Source organism: Perognathus longimembris, chromosome 3, assembly GCF_023159225.1.
Source record: "Perognathus longimembris pacificus isolate PPM17 chromosome 3, ASM2315922v1, whole genome shotgun sequence".
NCBI lineage: Eukaryota > Metazoa > Chordata > Mammalia > Rodentia > Heteromyidae > Perognathus > Perognathus longimembris.
Window position 1 is genome coordinate 97,944,204 of NC_063163.1, and position 21,312 is coordinate 97,965,515.

The 21,312-nt window shown below is 39.3% G+C and overlaps 1 protein-coding gene across 1 annotated transcript in view; it reads left to right on the forward strand.

The window, feature by feature from the left end:
* The first annotated feature begins 4,854 nt into the window (after positions 1-4,854).
* Positions 4,855-21,312, forward strand: part of LOC125347768 (sodium/glucose cotransporter 1-like) — a 34,922-nt gene continuing 18,464 nt past the window's right edge. The window contains exons 1-8 of the mRNA XM_048340730.1: positions 4,855-4,983; positions 5,985-6,056; positions 9,551-9,655; positions 10,264-10,323; positions 14,777-14,881; positions 16,370-16,475; positions 17,527-17,607; positions 19,867-20,087. Of these exons, the coding sequence (XP_048196687.1) occupies positions 4,855-4,983; positions 5,985-6,056; positions 9,551-9,655; positions 10,264-10,323; positions 14,777-14,881; positions 16,370-16,475; positions 17,527-17,607; positions 19,867-20,087 (879 nt within the window). The remainder of the gene's footprint in view (positions 4,984-5,984; positions 6,057-9,550; positions 9,656-10,263; positions 10,324-14,776; positions 14,882-16,369; positions 16,476-17,526; positions 17,608-19,866; positions 20,088-21,312) is intronic.

The window sequence follows — 21,312 nt, forward strand, 5'->3', positions numbered from 1 at the left end:
TCAGCGCCAGGATAGGATTCAAGATGCAGTCCCTACGAGATACCTTGAGCACTAGGAATCTGATTGTCATAACTCTTGTGGGTGGGTCCCTTCCCTGAAAGCATTAGCAGGCTCTTCCATGCTCTTAAGGAACTGGACCCAGCAACTGAGCCCATCTACTTGAAGTTGTATTTGAGATCCATCCAGTCCAACGTCCATCTAGTTTTATAGGACTTGCAGTAAACATAAAAGCATATTTACAGTGTTTCAAATCAAAACAAAATAAAAAAAACTGTCATGCTGGGCCCAGCCTCTAATCCTAGCTCCTTAGGAGGCTGGTGCCTAAGGATCACAGTTCAATGCCAGCCACTTCAGGAAACACTGTGAGGCTTTTATCTCTCCAATTATCTACCAAAAAGCCAGAAGTGGAGGTATAGTTCAGTAGGTAGAATATTAGCTTTAGTGAAAAAGCATAGGAACAAGCCCAGGCCTTGAACTTAAGCCCAGGGTAGGCACTAAAACAAAACAAAGAGACTATCATTTTATGATATGGGAAAATTACATGAAATTCAAATTTCAGTGTTTATAAATAAAGTTTTGAAACATAGTATGCCCATTCTGCTGGTTGTTGTTCATAACTGTTTTCTACTATAATGGCAAAAATGTACAGAGAGAGAGAGAGAGAGAGAGAGAGAGAGAGAGAGAGAGAGAGAGAGAGAGAGAGGAGAGAGAAAAGAGAGAGGAGAGAGATATGACTCAAATGATGATTAGCAAATAATGAAGACAAATCTTGACTTTGAAAAAAAACAGAGAAATCATTTGTATATCCACAAAACCAGAAACTCCACAACACTTTAAAGGAAAGTAATCTGTGTCTGAGGCAAATAGAACAACACTTTGAAGATCCACAAGGAAAGGGATGGGAAACCATGCATATGACACTAGCTAAATTTGCTGTCATTTATAAAGGCCCTCACGTCCAAGTTGTTCTGGAAGACTTTAAGTAATACTGCTCCCCTGGTCACTTCCTGGAGAACAAAGAGAATTCAATCAACCAAATCCCTTGGGGAACATTGACAAAGAGCCAGATTGTAAATGCTAACTTTGTAGATACTGAATTCATTTCAGATTAAATGATGAAAGTAGGAAAGGCATTAAGGTGGGGACAGTCACTATCGTCAGTTTTATAGTCCATTAGATTGCATCTCTATTTTCCTATAGAGAGTTTCATTATGCAGAAAATAATATTTGAAGCAGTTAACTGCAAGTGGCTCATAATTAACAACCTCTGATCAATTTCACAATGTCTAGGATACAGTCACAAATCATTAGGTCTTTAAAGAACTAGGAAAATATGATTCATAATGTGGAGAATGTCAACCAATCAAAAGTGATTTGTAACTGGGAAAGGGATACATGTTTGTAATTTCAGCACTCAGGAAGTTGAGAAAGAAGGATCATGAGTTTGGGGGACCTAAGCTGCATACCAATACCTTGACTCAAAAAAGAAATGCCCAAAGTGAGCCAGAACCAAAGAAACATGGATGCTATAGTCTCCCTTATTGAGAATAATTAGTACAGGTTTAGGCAAGTCACAGCAGAGGCTCACAAGAGCCCAATAGCTATACCCTTATGAACACATAAGATGATGCTAAGTGAAATAAACTCCATGTTATGGAAACGATTGTTATATCACAGTTGTAACTACTTTCAACATCCCATGTGTATCTGTAGCTTCTATTATTGATGATGTTCTTATATCACCTTCCTGTGGTTGTACCTACACTATCTCTGTAATCTTACCTGAGTATATTGGAAACCGTGTATACTGGTATTAGAACTAGGAAATTGAAAGGGAATACCAAAATTGAGAGACACAGGGTAAAAAAAGACAAACAACTACAAAAGCAATACTTGCAAAACTGTTTGGTGTAAGTGAACTGAACACCTCATGGGGGGAAAGAGAAAGGGGGAGGAGAGAGGGGGGTATGAGGGACAAGGTAACAAGCAGTACAAGAAATGTATCCAATGCCTAATGTATGAAACTGTAACCTCTCTGTACATTAGTTTGATAATAAAAATTTGAAAAAAAAATGCCCAGGAAAAAATAGTATGAACCCTGAGCATATCCAGATCAATATAGATAATAAGGGACATTGCAACAGTTACTATAATGCCATACTGTATATATAAGAAGCTAGAGGAAAGATCAAACAAGTGTGGTAAATTCATGTAAAGTTTAAAAAATATTCAAGTTGAAAACACAATGAATGTTATGAAGAATAAAAATATGGTTTCAGACTAGAAAATGTTAGTGAACTTGCATACATAGCAGTGGGAACTACAACATGAAAGCAGATTTAAATAACTGAAAGAACATTACCAGAGTATTGAGGCCACCTATGGGATACCTTTAAGACTCAAGGGTGGGGAACATCAGACCCATGAGCCATAAAGGATCTTATGAAATCATTAAATACTTGACAAGACAGATATATATGTTTCTCACCAACTTCCCGTGTCCTGTCAGCTTGTGTTGATCATTTTGAATGGCCTACCAATAATGTTATCATATCTAAATGACCTTTGGAAGAAAAACAGTTCCCCATTCCTATATGATCAAATGCCAAAGCAGCTGGGATCTGTGGGAGAAGGGTAAGAAGAATTAAAAGAAATACTAGAAACAGTTTATTAGTTTTTTGGAGACTATTCCACAGATCCAGAAATTCAAGAAACCATAGTCACCAAAACATTTAAAAAAAATCAACCCAGATTATAATAAATTTCCTAAACCAATTCATTTAAGATAAAAAATTTAAAATAGCCTAAAGAAAAAAACCATGACATTATATACAAAGGAAGAAAGATAAGGATGGCTTAAGACTTCTTATGGGGACAATGTAAGGTAGACAGAAGAGCTACATCTTTAAATTATAGAATTAAATAAAATTTATACAGAATTTTTACCTAGCAAAACATCTTTCAAATAAAAGGGCAAAGTAAAGAATTTTCAGATATATACAAGCTAAAAGAATATATCACTAGACTTTCCTTACAAGAAAGGTTAAACTAGTCATTAAAACATTTAGAAGTTGGATGAGCACAAAGTGATAATGAAAACTTTCAGAAATGATATCTGCATGAATGAATATAAAGACTTGTTCATAACACAAATAAATACATAATTTTACATATTTCTCCAACTTGTCTCTGTGCTAGAAAATACAATCGTATCTGACTACCTTATCTAAATGTACTGAGTAAAATCTACAGGAATATCTTTTTTTTAGTTTTTTTTTTTTTTTTTGCCAGTCCTGGGCTTTGAGCCCAGGGGCTTGAGCACTGTCCCTGGCTTCTTTTTTTGCTCAAGGCTAACACTCTGCCACTTGAGCCACAGCACCACTTCTGGCCATTTTCTATATATGTGGTGCTGAGGAATCGAACCCAGGGCTTCATGTATACGAGGCAAGCACTCTTGCCACTAGGCCACATTCCCAGCCCTACAGGAATATTTTTATTTTATTTTTTTTGCCAGTCCTGGGCCTTGGACTCAGGGCCTGAGTACTGTCCCTGGCTTCTTCTTGCTCAAGGCTAGCACTCTGCCACTTGAGCCACAGCGCCACTTCTGGCCGTTTTCTTTATATGTGGTGCTGGGGAATCGAACCCAGGGCTTCATGTATAGTACGTAAGCACTCTTGCCACTAGGCCATATTCCCAGCCCCTTACAGGAATATCTTGCAGTGCACAATGACATATTGATGAATTTAAAAATGTTTTTCAAATTATATATTTCTTCTTTGAATCTGATATTGATATATTGAGTCGGGAACAAATGTCAGTGAGTTTTCTTGACTTGGACAGACATAGAATTGAAAACAAATAAATTCTAAACAAATGCATTCTAAGCAGATAAATTCTAAATAGATTAATTAGTTTTGTCATAGATTTAAAGGAAAATAAAGTCAAAAAGGAAATAAAGTCTAAAAGGAAAATAAAGTCTAAATAGGTTTAAAACAACTGCACATGTGACCTGGTTTTATATCTGATTTTTATAAAATTTAAGCAATTGTGATCTAAGATAATTACTACAAGAATATACTACGAGTATAAAGTATACACTGGATAGATTTAATGTAGAAAAGAAGCATGTAAGTTACTTATTTATTTCTACATTTTTATACTGCATATTTAGGGCATATTAGGTTCAATAGATTACTTCCAATTGTTTACTTTTTAAAACATGGCTTCTAGAACACTTCTAATTGTATCTGTGTTTCACATTATTTCTATTGGGCAGGACTGAAGTCAAAGACTCAATATTACTGTGAGAATTAACCCGGTAACATACAAAATGTGTAAGATATCTGATATCCACTAAGATATATATATATATTTTTTTTCTTAAAATACTATTCATTTTGAAAAGCATCCAGAAAAACAATGTTTGACCTGGATTATAAATCCATTCATCGCCAATGAAAGGGCAAACTGCAAAACATCCTGAGAACCTTCTTCGTTACCTGAGCACAAACGTAAGCAAATGGCAAGAAGGTGGATGGAGAGAAAAAGAAGAATAAACTTTAGTCACTGAAATGGACCATGCTTTATTTTCAGTATTTAAATTGATCACAGTGAGTGTAACAGGCCCATCAGGGACAATATACCAACCTTATATAAAGACAGATTTCTACCTCTGCCCCAAGATCACTATGTGCCTCTTTGACGGCCTTCTGTTTCCAGAGCAATCAGACCCAGATCAAGAGAAGCAGGCGCTGCACTTCCCGGCATGCCCTGCAACCCCAGACAGGAAGTGGGGGTGGGAACGTTGCTATCGCCTCTCAGCAAGCATAGCTGATCTGGCCCAGGGCCTTCGCAATGGACGGCTTGGGGAACTACTATTCTGTCACCTGGAACTGGTCCACTGTGGGCTTCCACAGCCACAGCTCCTTGGACACGATGGTGACGGTTTTTTACCTCCTGTTGGTCCTGAGCATAGGTTTATGGGTAAGGTGGGGCCTATGGGGAGGGCAGGACCTTCCACCAGACTGGGTTTTGACCTCTCTCCCATTACATGGCTGAGGTCTCACTTAGCATTCCTTGTCTAAGCAGAGCCCTCAGAGGACACCTTTCTGCCCTCCCTTTGCCTTTCCCACCAGAGGAAGTACATATCTTCATCACCCAAGACATACCAGACTACCACCCCTTCGCATGCTTCATACTGTCTTCCTCCAATGAATCAGCCAGGTCAAATATCCCAGCACCTGCTGCCTGGAACCGAAGCCCTGAGCAGCATTCATAATGAATCCTTGACGGGGTAATGGTGATGATGACCGTTATCTTCACATCTATGCTGTCACTTACATATTCTGCCTGCCTTACTCGGGAGTTCTGCATCTTCAGGAAAAAAGCTAAGCAAGGGTATGAGGCCTTGAGTTCAAGCCCCAGTACCAGACACATATACGCAAAGCTAGAATTACTGGCACAGACACTAGTGACCCAATTATCTCTGTGTACTTTAAATCACCTCTAGACTATGGCTTAATAATATCTGAAGTGTAAATAATACTTACAAACTGTGTTAAAGAACAATGGCAGGAAACACAAGATATTCACCCAGCATAGGTAGAATGTTTCTGATTTTTTTTTTTTTTTTTGCCAGCCATGGGGCTTGAACTCAGGGCCTGAGTGCTGTTCCTGGCTTCTTTTTTTCAAAACTAGCACTCTACCACTTGAGCCACAGTGCCACTTCTGTTTTTTTCTGTATAAATGGTGCTGAGGAATCGAACCCAGGGCTTCATGCATGCTAGGCAAGCACTCTACCACTAGGCCATATTCCCAGCTGTTTCTGATTTAAAAAAATTTTTTTTGGTTGAATCTGAAGATGCAGAACTTACAAGTAGGGCAGGCAGAATATATAAGTGATGGCATAGATATGAAGAGTGTAAGAACTGTATTTTTGAGGCAGGTTTCTGGTATTCCACTGGGGTGTTTTATTTCTATTTTAGGCTGTATTGTCACACAACCGTGCTACAGTAAAAGACTTCTTCCTGGCTGGTGGAAATCTAACGTGGTGGTTGGTGAGTAAGCAGTAACAGGTTGAGAGGATTGTATGTATTTACCTTGCTTAGTACTTTAGTGTTTTATTTAGATGTATTATTCCCCCAAATAATTCCAAGTTACTAAAGTAGGGATGTCTTTTTATTTTGGAGACATAGTGTAGCCTCGCTCATCTTGAACCCATAATCCTCCTGCTCAGATTCTTAAATGGTGGTATTACAAATGTATAACATTCCGCAGCAAGGATGCCATGTAATTAGTAGTTTGTTTAACTTAGGTTTTTTTTCTTATTTGTTTCTTCTCAACTCACTTTAGTTTGGTTCCATTTATTAAGTACCCAGTGTATACAAAGCATTGTTCTAAGTTGGAGTATATTTGTAGAAAGCACATCCTACTCTGTGTAAGTGAAGAATCTAGAACTACAGCAGACTGCATAGTAAACTAATTACAGAACATTACAGGGCAGGACAAGAAGACTGTTACGAAGTACACAGGTAAAGAATAGGGGTGAGAGAATAACTTGTGCCTTTGGTACAATTATACAGAGAAAGACTGATAGAGGTAGAGTGAGGGATTTGTAGGTAGAGTAGGTGTTTTCCAAGTGAATTAAGTGTACTTCTGGGCAGAGAGAAGAGCAGATTCTAAAACTTAGAGGTGCTGGTTGGAGGGAGGCAGAGAGTATGACAAAATCTTTTGTTGTTTGTACATGAGCTAATTTATTGCTTGCACCAACTATCTAAGAGGAGTGAGTAAAGGGCCACCAGCAGCAGACGTATGTGCTGGAGTGCAAGAGACTACCCAGGTGAGACAGCTATGCTTGAGCCAGGGTCACTCCATAAATTCACCACATAGCAGTGTGCATGCATTTCCCACATAGTAAATTGCACTTGTTAGGTAAGCACTAAACTTGTAGCCCTTTTTGCTTTAGTTGTTATTTTGTTGTTGTTGTTGTTGTAGATACACTGTTTTCTACCTGGACTGTTAGCTGTAATCCTGCTGTTTATGCCTTCCATATAAGCTGAGATGACAGGTGTGCAACACCATCTGTTGGTTGAGATAAGGTTCTTGATCTTTTTTTTTTTTTTTTTTTTTTTGGCCTGGCTGGTCTCTAACAATGATACTCTTGCCATCTGTCTTTAAAATACCTTTAAAGAATAGTTTACCCATTGATTCTGTCCTCAAATGTTAACCAGTCCTCTAGCAAGGATGTGACTTCTTGCATCAGGGAAGCACTTCATAGAAGTTTTAGGTCAGTTTTATGCCATTATTTGTAGGGAGAGAAAGGCACAGCCATTAAGTGATAACCAGGTAGCCTACAAGAAGAGCCTTACTTTCCTTAGCTGGGAGACCTGGAGGATCCCTCTTCTTAACTGAACTAGTCTTTAATTTTCTTTTTTTGTAAGCTCAATTAGGAATAAATCAGTGGAGCAATGAACTATTCCCATTCAGCCTCCTACATAGAAGATTCTGGTAACACAATCTCCTCTTGTGCCATGAGGCCTGCAGTATTTAGGCTAAGTTGCTTTGTGGCCTTAAAGAGGTGCATTTTGTACTTAAAAAAGCAGAATCTACTGTCATGTTACTTTGTAAGACTGTACACTTGGGAGGATTTTTCTTTCTTTTTTTTTGGAAGGGTTTTTAGAAGACACTAATATGCTTGAAATCCTGATCTGTGCAGCTAATTGATTTACCAGTTTCTTTCTGTGACTTTTTTCCTCATTATTAAGGTAATTGCTTATAAACAAAATACATAATAGTATTACTAAAGAAAACTGGAATGCAATAGCAACTTACTACTCTTTTCACTTTTACATTTGTGTTTAATATTTTGTGTCCAATCAACAAGTATCCAATGGCCTTCAATGGCTTTATCAGACTCACTGGTGACCTCCATCTTGCCTATCTGGTGTCAGCTCTGTCTTCATGATGGCTGGGTTTGCTGTGGTATCTGGTTCACAATTATCCCTTTTTCTTTTTCTGCTCACTTTCCCTGGCTATTTTTACCCTATTGTCCCATCTGCTTGGTTCTGATGAAGAGGTCCTCAGGCACTATTTGGACCTGCTGGAGGCTCCTTGGTTTCTCACCTACCTCCAACTGCACTCCTTACCAGGCAGTCTTTCTGGTCTCCTGGTATTAAATGTTAGCTGCATCCTAGCAGATCCACATTGTGTATCCCTAGCCAGGCCTTTCCCTTTCACTCAACACCATGCATGAAGATGAGTGAAATGTTTTCATTTGCAGGGAAATGGATAGAAATGGAGCTTATCATCCTGAGTGAAGTAGTCTCGGTTCAAAAGGATGAAGATCGCATGTTTTCTGTCCCCTAAAAGATTAACATGTGTAAACACATATAGGATCACATATACATATATTTATAGAATATATCTGTAATTGTGGGATTCTTTGTGAGGGTCAGTGGTTTGGGGGCAGCATAAGAGAATGTTATATGGCATCTATGAATTGGGATGGTGGCAAAAGAAACTCACTGAAAGTGGCTGAATGATAGGGAGTAGGAGAGATGGGGGGAGAGAGAGTGAGACCATCAATCTCATTAAAGTTCTCAATATGCATGTGTAAAATATCCTGATGACATCCCTTAACTATTATCATGCAATTTAGTAAAATGAGTGACAGAAATGTAAAACATGTCCCATCATAGGTGTGAGTATTAATGGAAGGTAGAAGAACAAACAGAGAGCATAAAGGAGGGAGAATATGTTCAAAATGTGTGAAATTGGAACCATGAAATATGTTGAGATTGATATGAGAATGGAGTGTGGATGAAGGAGACTGATGGAGATAGATGATAAAGATATGTTGTTTGAATATGTGGACATATCAAAAGAAAACCCCTTGGAAAAACTTCTGCTAATCCAAAATGGAAAAAAAATTACTATTGCGTTTATACTATTTTGTTTCTTTTATATGCTTGGAGGACTTTTGTTTTGAAAGTAACAGATTTGAATTGTGATGTGAACAAATGTCTTATTCATATATATATGTGAGTTTGTATGTGTGTGTATGTATATATGTGTGTATAGATACACACACATATATATATCCTCCCTCATGCATATATATTTATGTACACAATTATAAAATACACACATCAATTTTTAAGGATTAGGTCAACTATAGATTGCTTATCACTTACAGAACTACCTGTTCCTTCTGTATGCTACATTGTCCTTAATTAATCTTAATTAACCATCCTATACATAACCAGTTTCCATGGTTTTAAATTATTTCAGAGACACCCTACTCCTGCTAATGTTTCTGTCTTAGGGAATTAAGATTATAGTAGTGGTGTGTGAGGACGGTGGTTGCATAGTTTTCATCGCCCTCTTCTAATTTGTGATAGAAGCTGCAAAAGAAACATGAATGGAAATTTAAAAAAGAAAAAAATTCTGCCTTTGAAGATAATGTGAAATTCAGTGCAAGTTAACCTTTGTGAGAATTAATTCTTGACATATTACTTAGTGTTCTGATACATAATTATCTTGTGACTCTCAGATAGGCACTTCTCTTTTTGCTGCAAACACTGGCAGTGGCCTCTTTATGGGCCTGGCTGGACTAGGAGCTTCTTCAGGGATCGCTGTTGGGGCCTTAGAATGGAATGTAAGTCATATCTTCCACTGCTACTAACCTCCACTTTCATCACTGATTAAATAAAACTTACAAGCCCAGAAACTTTCTTTCAAACTTGAATAACTATTAAAGCCTTCTGGTCTTACTCATGCCAAATAATGGATTCCATTATAACATTTGCATATTCTTATACTATGTATTTTGACTATATTCATCCTTATTACCTCCATTGTCTGACTCATTCCTTCATTGTTCCCTCCTGCTTTTATTTCTCTCTCTCTCTGTCTTTCTCTCTCTCTCTCTGCTAGTATTTCACTTTTTCACTCTGCCAGTGCTCTACCACTTGAGCCATGCCACAGTCCCAGATTTTTGCTGGTTAATTGGAGGTAAGACATTCAAGGATTTTCCTGCCAGGGCAGCATCAAACAATGATCAGAAGTAAAATTTTTCATGTCAATTATATGTGAATTTAAAGTTAGTAATCTTTTATAGAAAACTATCATAAGCTTGAAAGCTAAGTTCTTTGTTCTGGAGCATTCACTTGTTAGTACCTGGTAATGATGCCTAAAACAGATCAAAACCATTTCACTTAATGGTTTGACCTAGATGGGCCTGATTTTTCTTCTTCTTCATTTCAGACTATCTTAATGCTCTTTGTTCTTGGTTGGATATTTATTCCTATTTACATCAAGGCTGAGGTAAGTGTCCATTATCCATTATTCAATTCTGTATAATATATTTTCTAGAAAATGTTGAATTATGTATTAGTAACAATCTGAAGGACAATTAAATTTCTCATTCTTTTCCTACTGACTTCTCTCAATCCTGAGATGCCTAAAATATATCACTGTGCCTTGAGTAAAGGCCCCCAAAAGGGCCTGCCTACTCAACAGTTTGTCTTTTATGGATTTTATAGGAACCCTTTTAAATGTTTAGAAATAAGAACTAAGTAAATGAAGAAACAAATAGTGAATGATTGGAAGACTCAGTGTTCTGAAACTGTTAAGTTGCCAGTTCATGGAATATAATTCCACACAAAATCCAATCAGGATTTCAAGGAACTTGAGAATCTGGTTCTGACATATCCATAGAAGAACAAACCTATAAAAGTAGCATGAGTAAGCCTGTGCCAGTGGCTCATCCCTGGAATCCTACAAGAGACTGAGTTGTGAGAATTACCATTTAAAGCCAGCCCCAGCAGGAATGAACCTGAGCCTCTTATCTCCAATTAAGCACTGAAAAAGCCAGCAGAGGAGATTGTGGCTCAAGTAGTAGAGCACTAGTCTTGAGCAAAACAGCTTAGGATCAGCACCGGGACCTGAGTTCAAGTCCCAGGGCAAGAATACACACACACACACACACACACACACACACACACACACACACACACACACACACACACACCACACACACGTAGCAAGGATATTGCTACCAAGAAAAAAGAGGACAGACTTGTCCTACAAGACATAAGCACTTACTAGATATGTTGGAAACTGATGAGATGCAGACAGCAAAAATGAATAGAAAAATCTGGAAATTGGTTAGAGAAAAAGAACACATTATATACCAGGAAAGAATCACATAGCAGCAGTTAACTTCCCACTAGAAACTTGGCCAAAAATGTTGTAATAACATATTTAGAACAATGAGAGGGGCTGGGAATATGGCCTAGTGGTAGAGTGCTTGCCTTGTATGTATGAAGCCCTAGGTTCAATTCCTCAGCACCACATATATAGAAAAAAAAAAGCCAGAAGTGGCACTGTGGCTCAGGTGGCAGAGTACTAGCCTTGAGCAAAAAGAAGCAAGGGACAGTGCTCAGACCCTGAGTTGAAGCCCCAGGCCTGGCAAAAAAATGAGAAAAAGATAAAGCTCAAAGCCAAGAACCTTAGACCAAGTAAAACATTCTCTTACATATTAAGTGATCAAGTAGTAATAATTTGTTAGATAGGATACACAAAGCACAAGTCACAAAGAAAGAAATTGATATATTGGACTGCATTGAAATTTCAAGTTTTACTCTTTAAAAGATGATGAGAAACCAAAATATCAAGCTGGAGACCAGGAGAAAATATTGTAAAGCTTACAACTTAACTTCTAATTTTCTAATACAAGGGTTTGAAATGATTGAATAAATTGAAGATTTGAATGTATTTTTCACTAAAAAAACATACCAATGGCAAATAAGCACACAAAATCATCAGTAAATGCTTAGTGGAGAATCCCAGTATACACAACTTTTTATTTTGTTTTATGAGCTGAGCAGTTGGGTTTGACAACAAGAATAGAAACAGAAGCTCAGGACAAATAAAATTCATTACATCCCCAAATCCCAGAGACACATTTGACACATGAAAAAGACACCAGGATGGTTAAGAGACAGATGAAAGGAATGAAGGGAAGGTGTGGGACATGTCTATTAATGAGGTTTCTGTGGAAGAGGCAGAATGAATGTTTTCCACCCAACCAGCCTAGTTTGATTTTAGCAAGGTTTTGAATCTAGAGATGATCCCTTGTTACTTAGCATCTGATACTGGAATAATTGAGGCAGAATAATGTCCCCAGAGATGCATTAGCCAGGTAAAGGAGGTCAAGCTCTTGATTGATTAACCTGCATATCCACAGTACACTCCAGCCTAGGCCCTTTATTATATTTAAGAACTGGCTAGAGTTGAGAAACATCTCTCTTCAGACAGAATATATTTTTTAAAGATAACATAAACCTCCTGACATATAGGAAATTAAGATGATGATATTTACAATACAGAACTGGGTGTGGTAGCCCATACTTGGAATCTTAGTTCCTCAGCATATTGCATAGTTTGTCTAGGAAAAAAAATCATGATATTTTTATCTCAACAGACAAAACTACATGCAATGGCACATGCCTGTAGCAGTAAACTACTTCTTTGTTTCTAGCTGTAGCAGGGAAAAATAGAAAGATTCTGTTTGAGGCTCCACTGAGCAAAATGTGAGAGTCTATCTCAAAAGTTAACAGAGGAAAAGGGGCTGGAGGCCAGTGACTTACACTTGTAATCCTACTTACTCAGGACCCTGAGGCCAGAAGACCCAGGTGTGAAGCCAGCCTAGAGTGGAAAGTCTATGAGATGTTTTATCTCTGAATAACTACTAAAACACCAGAAGCAGAGCTGGGCTCAAGTAGTAGAGCATCAGCCTTAAGCAAAATAGCTAGTGGAAAATGCCCAGACCCTGAGTACACTCCCATACAGGCACATAAAAAACATCTAGAAGAATGACTCCATAAATGCAGAGTACATAGCAAGCATGAGATTCTGATTAAATACTGAAAATGCCACTGGGGAGAGAGACAGAGACAGAGATAGACAGAGAGAGACAAAGACAGACTGAGACAGAAGCAGAGACAGAGACAGAGCTAAACAGACAGATAAAGTCTAGAGTCAGATATAGTCAATTGGGTTGGCCAAAGAGTAGAAATAGGAAAGACTCAAGAATAAATAGGGGGAGGGGAGTATGAGGGAGGAGGTAACAAACAGTACAAGAAATGTATCCAATGCCTAACATATGAAAGTGGAACCTCTCTGTACCTCAGTTTGACAATAAAAATTTAACAAAAAAAAAAAGAATAAAAAAATAAACTTATTTTCTCCCCAGGTTTCAGAGACAGAAGATTCTCTCTCAGTATCTCTCTCTCTCAGTATCTCTCTCTCTCTCTCTATCTCTCTCTCTCTCTCCTCCCTCTCCCCCCACCACACACACAATTTACAAACGTATGGGAATAGCTAAGCGTAAGAAGAAGATATGAGGGGCTGGGAATATGGCCTAGTGGCAAAAGTGCTTGCCTCCTATACATGAAGCCCTAGGGTTGATTCCCCATCACCACATATATAGAAAACGGCCAGAAGTGGCACTGTGGCTCAAGTGGCAGAGTGCTAGCCTTGAGCAAAAAGAAGCCAGGGACAGTGCTCAGGCCCTGAGTCCAAGGCACAGGACTGGCCAAAAAAAAAAAAAAAAAAAAAAAAAAGAAGATATGACTTTGATATTCTCCTATTGCAATAACTGATTATTTCAGCCCCAGAAGTATTGTGTTGATAAGCCGAAGAACAAGACCTAGAAAACATCCTTATAGCACTCAGAAGGATTCATACCCTGAGACCTTGAACTTATTGCCTACAGGATCATGAGGAAAGAATTATTCGTTCAAGCCACCCAAACTGCCCTATTTTGTTATGCAACCATAGCAAACTCATACAGACAGTAAGTATAGAAACAGTTTGGGAAGCCTAGAACCTCATTGAAGCACCAGTGGCCCAATATGATTAAACCTAAAACTGATTAGAATAATGACAGATACACATGCTTGTTAAAGGGCGTATGGTTCTTGTGAGGTCCCCAGGCAAGTATTCATCAAGCAGGTGGAGAATTTGAGATAGATATATGAGTAGGTACATACTTGTGTATCCAGGGTAGAAAGTGGGACAATACTCACTAATTACTGATTCCCTACTATGAGCTAGGTCTTCACTAGGTTCCAGAGAAATCATGAACACAGAGAGCGTAATTGTGTAATTTGTGATACATACAACCTGAGCTAGGGAAACAGCAGAATCCTTGGAGGACCAACACCTAGATGAACAGTGTTGACATAGAGAGAGGCCAGAGAGCAGTGGAATCAGGTTCGAATCCCTGGCTATGCTTGCAGTAGGAACTAAGGCACTTGATTTTGCTTGATTATTTCGTAAGCATGACATATCATCAATTGCATCTCTTTCCTCATTTTTTCCCATCTTGATTGGTATGAAAGTCAGTGATTTCGGAGCTGGGAATGTGGCTTAGTAGTAGAGTGCTTGCCTAGCATGCACAGAGCCCTGCATTCAATTCCTCAGCACCACATAAACAGAAAAAGCCAGAAGTGGTGCTGTGGCTCAAATGGTTGAGTGCTAGCTTTGAGCAAAAGAAGCCAGGGGCAGTGCTCAGGCCCTGAGTCCAAGCTGAGTTCAGGCCCCAGAACTGGCAAAAAAAAAAAAAAGAAAAGAAAGTCAGTGATTATACTTATGGGCCATGCTCACCATCTGAGACTGTGCAAACAGCACTTTGTAAGAAAGGTTTATCCCCACAGAGCTGCCCCCTCAAACCTCATTATCTTCATAGAAATTTGTCTTGTTGCTTGCACAGGTGGTGACATTGCCAGAGTATTTGAGGAAGAGATTTGGTAGCATCCGAATCCAGCTGTTACTTTCTGTTCTGTATTTAATCCTCCATATCTTCAGTAGGATTTCGGTGAGTTATGACAGAGTCAGCCCAAGATAGAGAAAACTCTTAAATGGAAACAAAACTAACAGGATTATGCTAGATTATTCTAGCTCCTTATTCTGTACTCATTTGCTTCTGTGAGTTGAAGTAGTTTAGTCATACTCAACCTTAGTGTTAATAGCTTCAGAATACCGTGCTGAAGAAAAAGAGCAGAAGAATATCTATCTTACCTCCCAGCATGGGTTACAGGTCTTGCCTCTCTATTCCAAGACAACCTTGGGCTCATCCACTTCATGTAATTAGAAAATGTGTTCAAAACCATCCAGGAGTTTCCACCCCTTGCAAGAAAATTTCTATGCAAGACAACAGGGCTGACCCTGATTGCCTCTGTGGATTACATTTCTTAATTTACTCCCCTGTAATCACATTGCCTGATTCATTCATCTCCAACCCCTAAACCAGCACAGTCTCTCTTCAGGCCATTTGTACTTGTGCCACAGTCTGAAATGTTGTTCTAGGTGGCTAGCTCCATCATTAATGGAAAGCAAAATGCCACCTCCTTGGAAAGACCTTCTGAGGAAGGGCCTAGTTAATCTCTGCTCCACTGATCTGCTTTTCTTTGGAATGCTTATCTGCATGAGAGTAATTTTTGTGTGCTTGCTTCTTCATTGCAAGTTTCCTGAGATAAGGGTCTTGCCTGGATTTTTGTCCCCCTTCCTCCCACCTGCTGAGAGTATGTTTAGTGCATAAGACACTTGAGATATGTTTCAAAAATAACTGAATGGGCAGCATTTATAACACTACATGGAAAGTATCTGTGTAGCCACCTCGTCATTCCTTCAAGATAGTGACTGAGTTCGGTAAATCAGGGCCTGCTGAACCCTGCTGACTATCTTGTGACATTATGTTTAGATGAAGTTCTACCAGTTGTATCCCTTGCTTAGAGAGCCACAGTAAGCAAGAAGCTATCCAGATAAATGATGTTGAAAATATTTGAAGAATGAAAATATTTTAAAGACTGAAAATATTTTGAATTCAGTATAAATTAATCCAGGGTCAAAAAATCTGATCCTTAGGGCAGTCTAGCTAGTGATCTGCTTTGTACAATCACTGAACTAAAAATGACTTTTACAGTTTTAAAAGGTTGTGTTAACCTGAGACAATGTGTAACTTGAAATGTCAGTAATATTTATCATCTGGTTCTGTTCAGAAACCTCTAAGCAGTTGCCTCATGGATTTTTCCTAGAGGCATAATTACAAGAACGACTGACCGAGCCCATTCCCCATGCAGAGGCTTGAGAGTGACAGAGGCTCAGTTGTGTTAACTCCAGTCCTAAAAGTACTGAGCTTGGCTGAACCCAAGCCTTGGGTAGACCTTACCCAGCCAGCTTCTACAGGTTGTGGGATGCTAACCAGTAATCACCACTTGAATATGGCTTTTGAGGCCCATTTCTCTGATTATTGTTAATTTTGTTGGAAATGAAGTACAGCTTGCTGACCTTGTACATATTTCAGCTGGAGATCTGCTATGGTGCCATGTTTTTGAAAATGGTTTGGGACGTAGATATTTACCAGACTGCCCTACTGCTGTTGACCATCGCTGGTATCTATACCATAACAGGTGAGGTTGCTCTAACCATCCAGGAATTTATGTTGATTCAAACATTATCTACTTAGTGCACTTTCCCTAGATTTCCTGAGTGTCAGTCATAGACAGAAAATAACAGAGGGAGAGATATGTAAGTGGTGTCCTACCATCTAAAAGTATGATTGGCTTGGTAGGGTCATGTGAGAGCGGATCTGAGTGAAGCCTGGTATTGCAAGTTTCTAGGGAAGCACAAAAAGAGAAAAGGTGGAAGTGAGGCATGGGCTTTAGGCTTCCTGGCCCAGGCCCTTAGAGAGGAATTTTTATCCAAGGAAGGCTCTACTAGATTGCCATGTGCTTTCTTCCAGGTACAGTACAAATCTTGGATGTGGGGCTGGTAATATAGCCTAGTGGTAGAGTGCTAGCCTCATATACATGAAGCTCTGAGTTCGATTCCTCAGCACCACATATACAGATAAAAGCCAGGAGTGGCACTGTGGCTCAAGTGGTAGAGTGCTAGCCTTGAGCAAAAAGAAGCCAGGGACAGTGCTCAGGCCCTGAGTCTATGTCCCAGAACTGGCAACCAAAACAAAACAAATAAACAAATCTTGGATGTTAGTGTTTACCCCTTCTTATTCACCATAGTTCAAGTGAAAAAAAAATCAGAGTGGAGAGTGGCATATTTTCAGTCAATCATTCACAGTTCTTGGAAATGGAAACTGGATTTTTGCTTCGCAGAAGAAATTTGGTAATGCTTGGACATTTATTGGACAGAGAGGTACTGTCTAGTGGGAATTTTGCTGTTACATCCAAGCTAAGCCTTTTGATGAAAGTTGTACATTTTTTGCTTAATCTAACTACCAGATTGTCATTAAAAAAAAAGTAAAGGGAAATTGGGACACAAAAGGGTAATTAAGAATCTTATAAAAGATCATGAAGGATGATGATAAAAAGAAGAAAACAGAATTCCCAAACCTCAGCACAAGTAATTGAATAACACAATGATTCAAAGGAATAAAGTATGATTGAGGAGATCTGTCAGCACCATCGGGCATGGCCTTCATTTCTCTTTCTTTTCCCTCTTCAGGTGGTTTGACAGCTGTAGTTTATACTGAGGCCTTCCAAGCTGGCATTATGCTTTTGGGATCATTATTGTTAACGATTTATAGTAAGTATTGCTGTTAAAAAGACTAGATAACAGGGTAGACTCTTTGATCTAGACCTATGCAAGGCCATGAGTACCTTCAGCTCACAGGTGAGTCTGGAGCCCTTGGTACCCAGAAGCATTGTCAAGAGTCATGGTAGTAAATGTTAGGTTTCTATTCATTGGGGAAGAAAGAAGAGTTTAGGAATAAAACGGAGATGGCAATCACTTTTTTAAAAACTCAGAACTGGCACTCTATCACTTTAGTCATAACTGTACTTCTGGCTTTTTGCTGGTTAATTGGATATAAAAGTCTCATGGACTTTTCTTCTTTGGCTGGCTTCTAAATAGAATCCTCAGATTTTAGCCTCTTAAGTAGATAGAATTACAGATGTGAGCCACCAGCACCCAACTCTGCCATGTTTCTTAACAGTAGCTTCCCTTGGTCATTAATGTATAGGTGTATTCTACACATGATACAACTTCTTTTTTAATGTTAAAAATTTTTAACATGATTGATGTTATATAAACTTAATTTTCTATTGTTATTATTAAGTGGTTATATAAAGGGGTTACAATTCCATACATCAGGTTATAAGGACAATGCTTATTGACAATGTCACCCCTTCCTTCATTTAAATTTAAATTTTGGAGGTTAACTGTCAACTTTTTCTCTCTTTTTTTCTATACTTTAACAGTGTACTTACCAAGGAAAGCTCATGGTATTCTTCTGTTGTGTCCCAATATCTTTTAGCTATGCTTTTCACTGGCACATCAGTTCACTGAAGATAATATTTCCATGGGCTTCTCTGTCTTGACTGGCTTTGAACTATGAGCCTTAGCTCTCAGTCTCTTGAGAAGCTAGGATTACAGACACCAGCTGGTTTCACTGCTTTTATTCACATTTATTTTTATGAATAATTCACATTTATTTTATGAAGGCCATGAAGTCTTTTTTAAATTAATTTCATAGCCATTCAGTATCATTTCATTCACCATTCTTGGCTGTAAATGACTCTGAACCTGTTTCAAAAACTGAGTCTAGGGGAAGGAGGAGAGGGGAATGAGGGAGGAGGTAATAAACAGTACAAGAAATGTATCCAGGGGCTGGGGATATGGCCTAGTGGCAAGAGAGCTTGCCTCATATACATGAGGCCCTGGGTTCAATTCCCCAGCACCACAAATACAGAAAACAGCCAGAAGTGGCGCTGTGGCTCAAGTGGCAGAATGCTAGCCTTGAGCAAAAAGAAGCCAGGGACAGTGCTCAGGCCCTGAGTCCAAGCCCCAGGACTGGCAAAAAAAAAAAAAAAAAAAAGAAAGAAATGTATCCAGTGCCTAATGTATGAAACTGTAACCTCTCTGTACATCAGTTTGACAATAAAAATTAAAAAGAAAACAAAAAAACTGAATCTATTAAAAGGAACATGTTTTATATTTAAAAATTAAAACAGATAAGTTGGTATTTTAATACATTTGAAATAGTGTTTTTGTAATTTGTTAAGATTTTACGTTACTTAATATGGCAAAAGAAAAGTGCCCCGATTCTGAAGAAAGTTTTACTGGGAAATTTCTTAAATATTTTCCCATCATTTAAGGTAAAAGCATATTTACCTACATTTTGATCAATTTTCCTTAGATATGCATAGTGGGACTTTAGTTCAAAACTAGCTTTTGTGAGTTTAAGGCAAGCTTGGGCTACATAACAAGGATTTTTCTTCAAAACTAAATAGCAACAATAAATTTTTTTAAAGTTACTGTTTTTTACAACTAAAACTTCCCAGAGTATGCTATCTTCAGGCATGGCTAGATCTAAGTGTCTGAATGAACTATGTAGACAAAAGAGGTTCAAGCAGGCATATAACCTCAGTCCCTATGGAAGCAATCACATTTTAAGCTCTGTCAGCAGATGAATCCCAAAGCAGATTCTGAAGAGGCTGGCTTGTGTTTCATGTCTGTTGCTCACACTTCATTAGTGGATCACTAGATGAGGAATGTTAGCCAGACTGGAACAGGGGTTCTAGGCTCACATAAGCACATGATAGAGTAGCCTTGGAAAGAAATGTTCTGAACAGACCCAGAAAGAAGCTTCCAATTTCCCTCTTCTTTTTCTTTGGAGAAGCTAGTCTTTCCTTATCCATGTGAGGTCTTGAGTTTGTGTCACTATTGTGATCCATAGATGAGAGATGATGGATCACATTGCATTTCACTCTGCAATCTTGGTTCTTCAGTTATTTGTTACTCTGTTCTTCAAGGAACTGAAAAGCATGTTTTTGTTTTTAAAAGCCTTTCGTGAAGTGGGAGGATATAAGGAGCTAGTGGATAAGTACTTCCATGCTGTTCCAAGTGTGATCAGTGAAGGGAACTGGACTTCCAAGCCAGCATGCTACCTTCCTCGCTCAGATGCTTTCCATATCTTCAGAGACCCCATCTCTGGAGACATCCCCTGGCCTGCACTGATTCTTGGTGCCTCTACACTCTCCCTGTTCTACGGGTGTGCTGACCAGGTAATTAAAGACCACTGTTGCTCAATGTCTCTGCATGCTCAGGCACCTATGGCCTGATCGCCGTCCATGATCTGTTCCCCTTCCAATTTTTATTTATTGCCAAAATAACTTTTCAAGAAATTATCCTTAAAAGGAGCTTCTGTGTTCTAGGTCCAGCTCAGCACTGTTGTTGCTGTCTGGGCTGCCTGGAAACTCAAGGATATGGGCAGTCAGGCTCCTGTTGGTGAGCTCTTGCCTTGCTGTGTTGCAGAGGGCTTGCCAGGCCCTCAGGTTAGTGTTGAGAGCGCAGCATGCCCTGAGCTGCACCACCCAAGCTGGCTTCTGGGGTTTGGCTCCCAGACCCAGGCAGTTGGCCTCCCATGGGGAGACAGGTGGCCATATCCCTGGTCCAGGACATTCCCTGGCTGGGGCAAGGGGACCTTGTCAGCTTGCTCCACATTGCCCTCCACTAGCCCTTGGGTGGACTGCCTACTGTGGTAGTCCAGAGGGTGTCACTGCTGGCCTGCCAGCCAGTAGAGCCGTCCTTGGAGCAAGAGGACTAGGAGGCCATGAGGGAAGAGAGGGTGGCCACCAGTGTGGGAGCGCTTAGAGTCATTGCCCATGCCTGTGCCCTGAGACATAGATTTCTCCAAGTGGCCATGCACATGAGGTCGCTGGTGCTACAACTGGCACACAAGCTGTATGGCCAGGGGTCCTTTTGGCTAGCAGCAGCAGCCTAGGACCCCAGAAAGCCATCCGCATTAGCTTGTCCCATAGAAAAACTGCAGTTGCCTCCACCTAAAGAGAACCCTTGGACCAAAAACCTCCCCAACACCTGTCCATGTTCTGAATGGGCCTGCTTCTGTAGAGGCAGAGCTCAGTTCCCCATAATTATAAAAGCAGGAAAACTGAAAACAAAGAAATCAAACAAGCCTCAGTGTGTCATCAACCAAGGAAACAAGAAGCCACAAATTAGAGGAGGAGGAGGAAGAAAAAGAAGAGAAGAGGAAGAAGAGATAATTGGAAAGAGAATGGTGAGAGCAAAGAAAAAAGAAAATCAGGAATCAAAATTAAGATGGTCCTGATGAAAACATGAGGATGAGGTTGAATCAAATAAACAATGAAAGAGCACTAATAAACACAAGTGAGTACCACTCCACTTGGATGATGTAAGAGCCGATAGCCAAGAAAGCGTGGATCTAGGAACAACTCAAGATGTTACCCTGAAGCAAATAAGTCAATAATA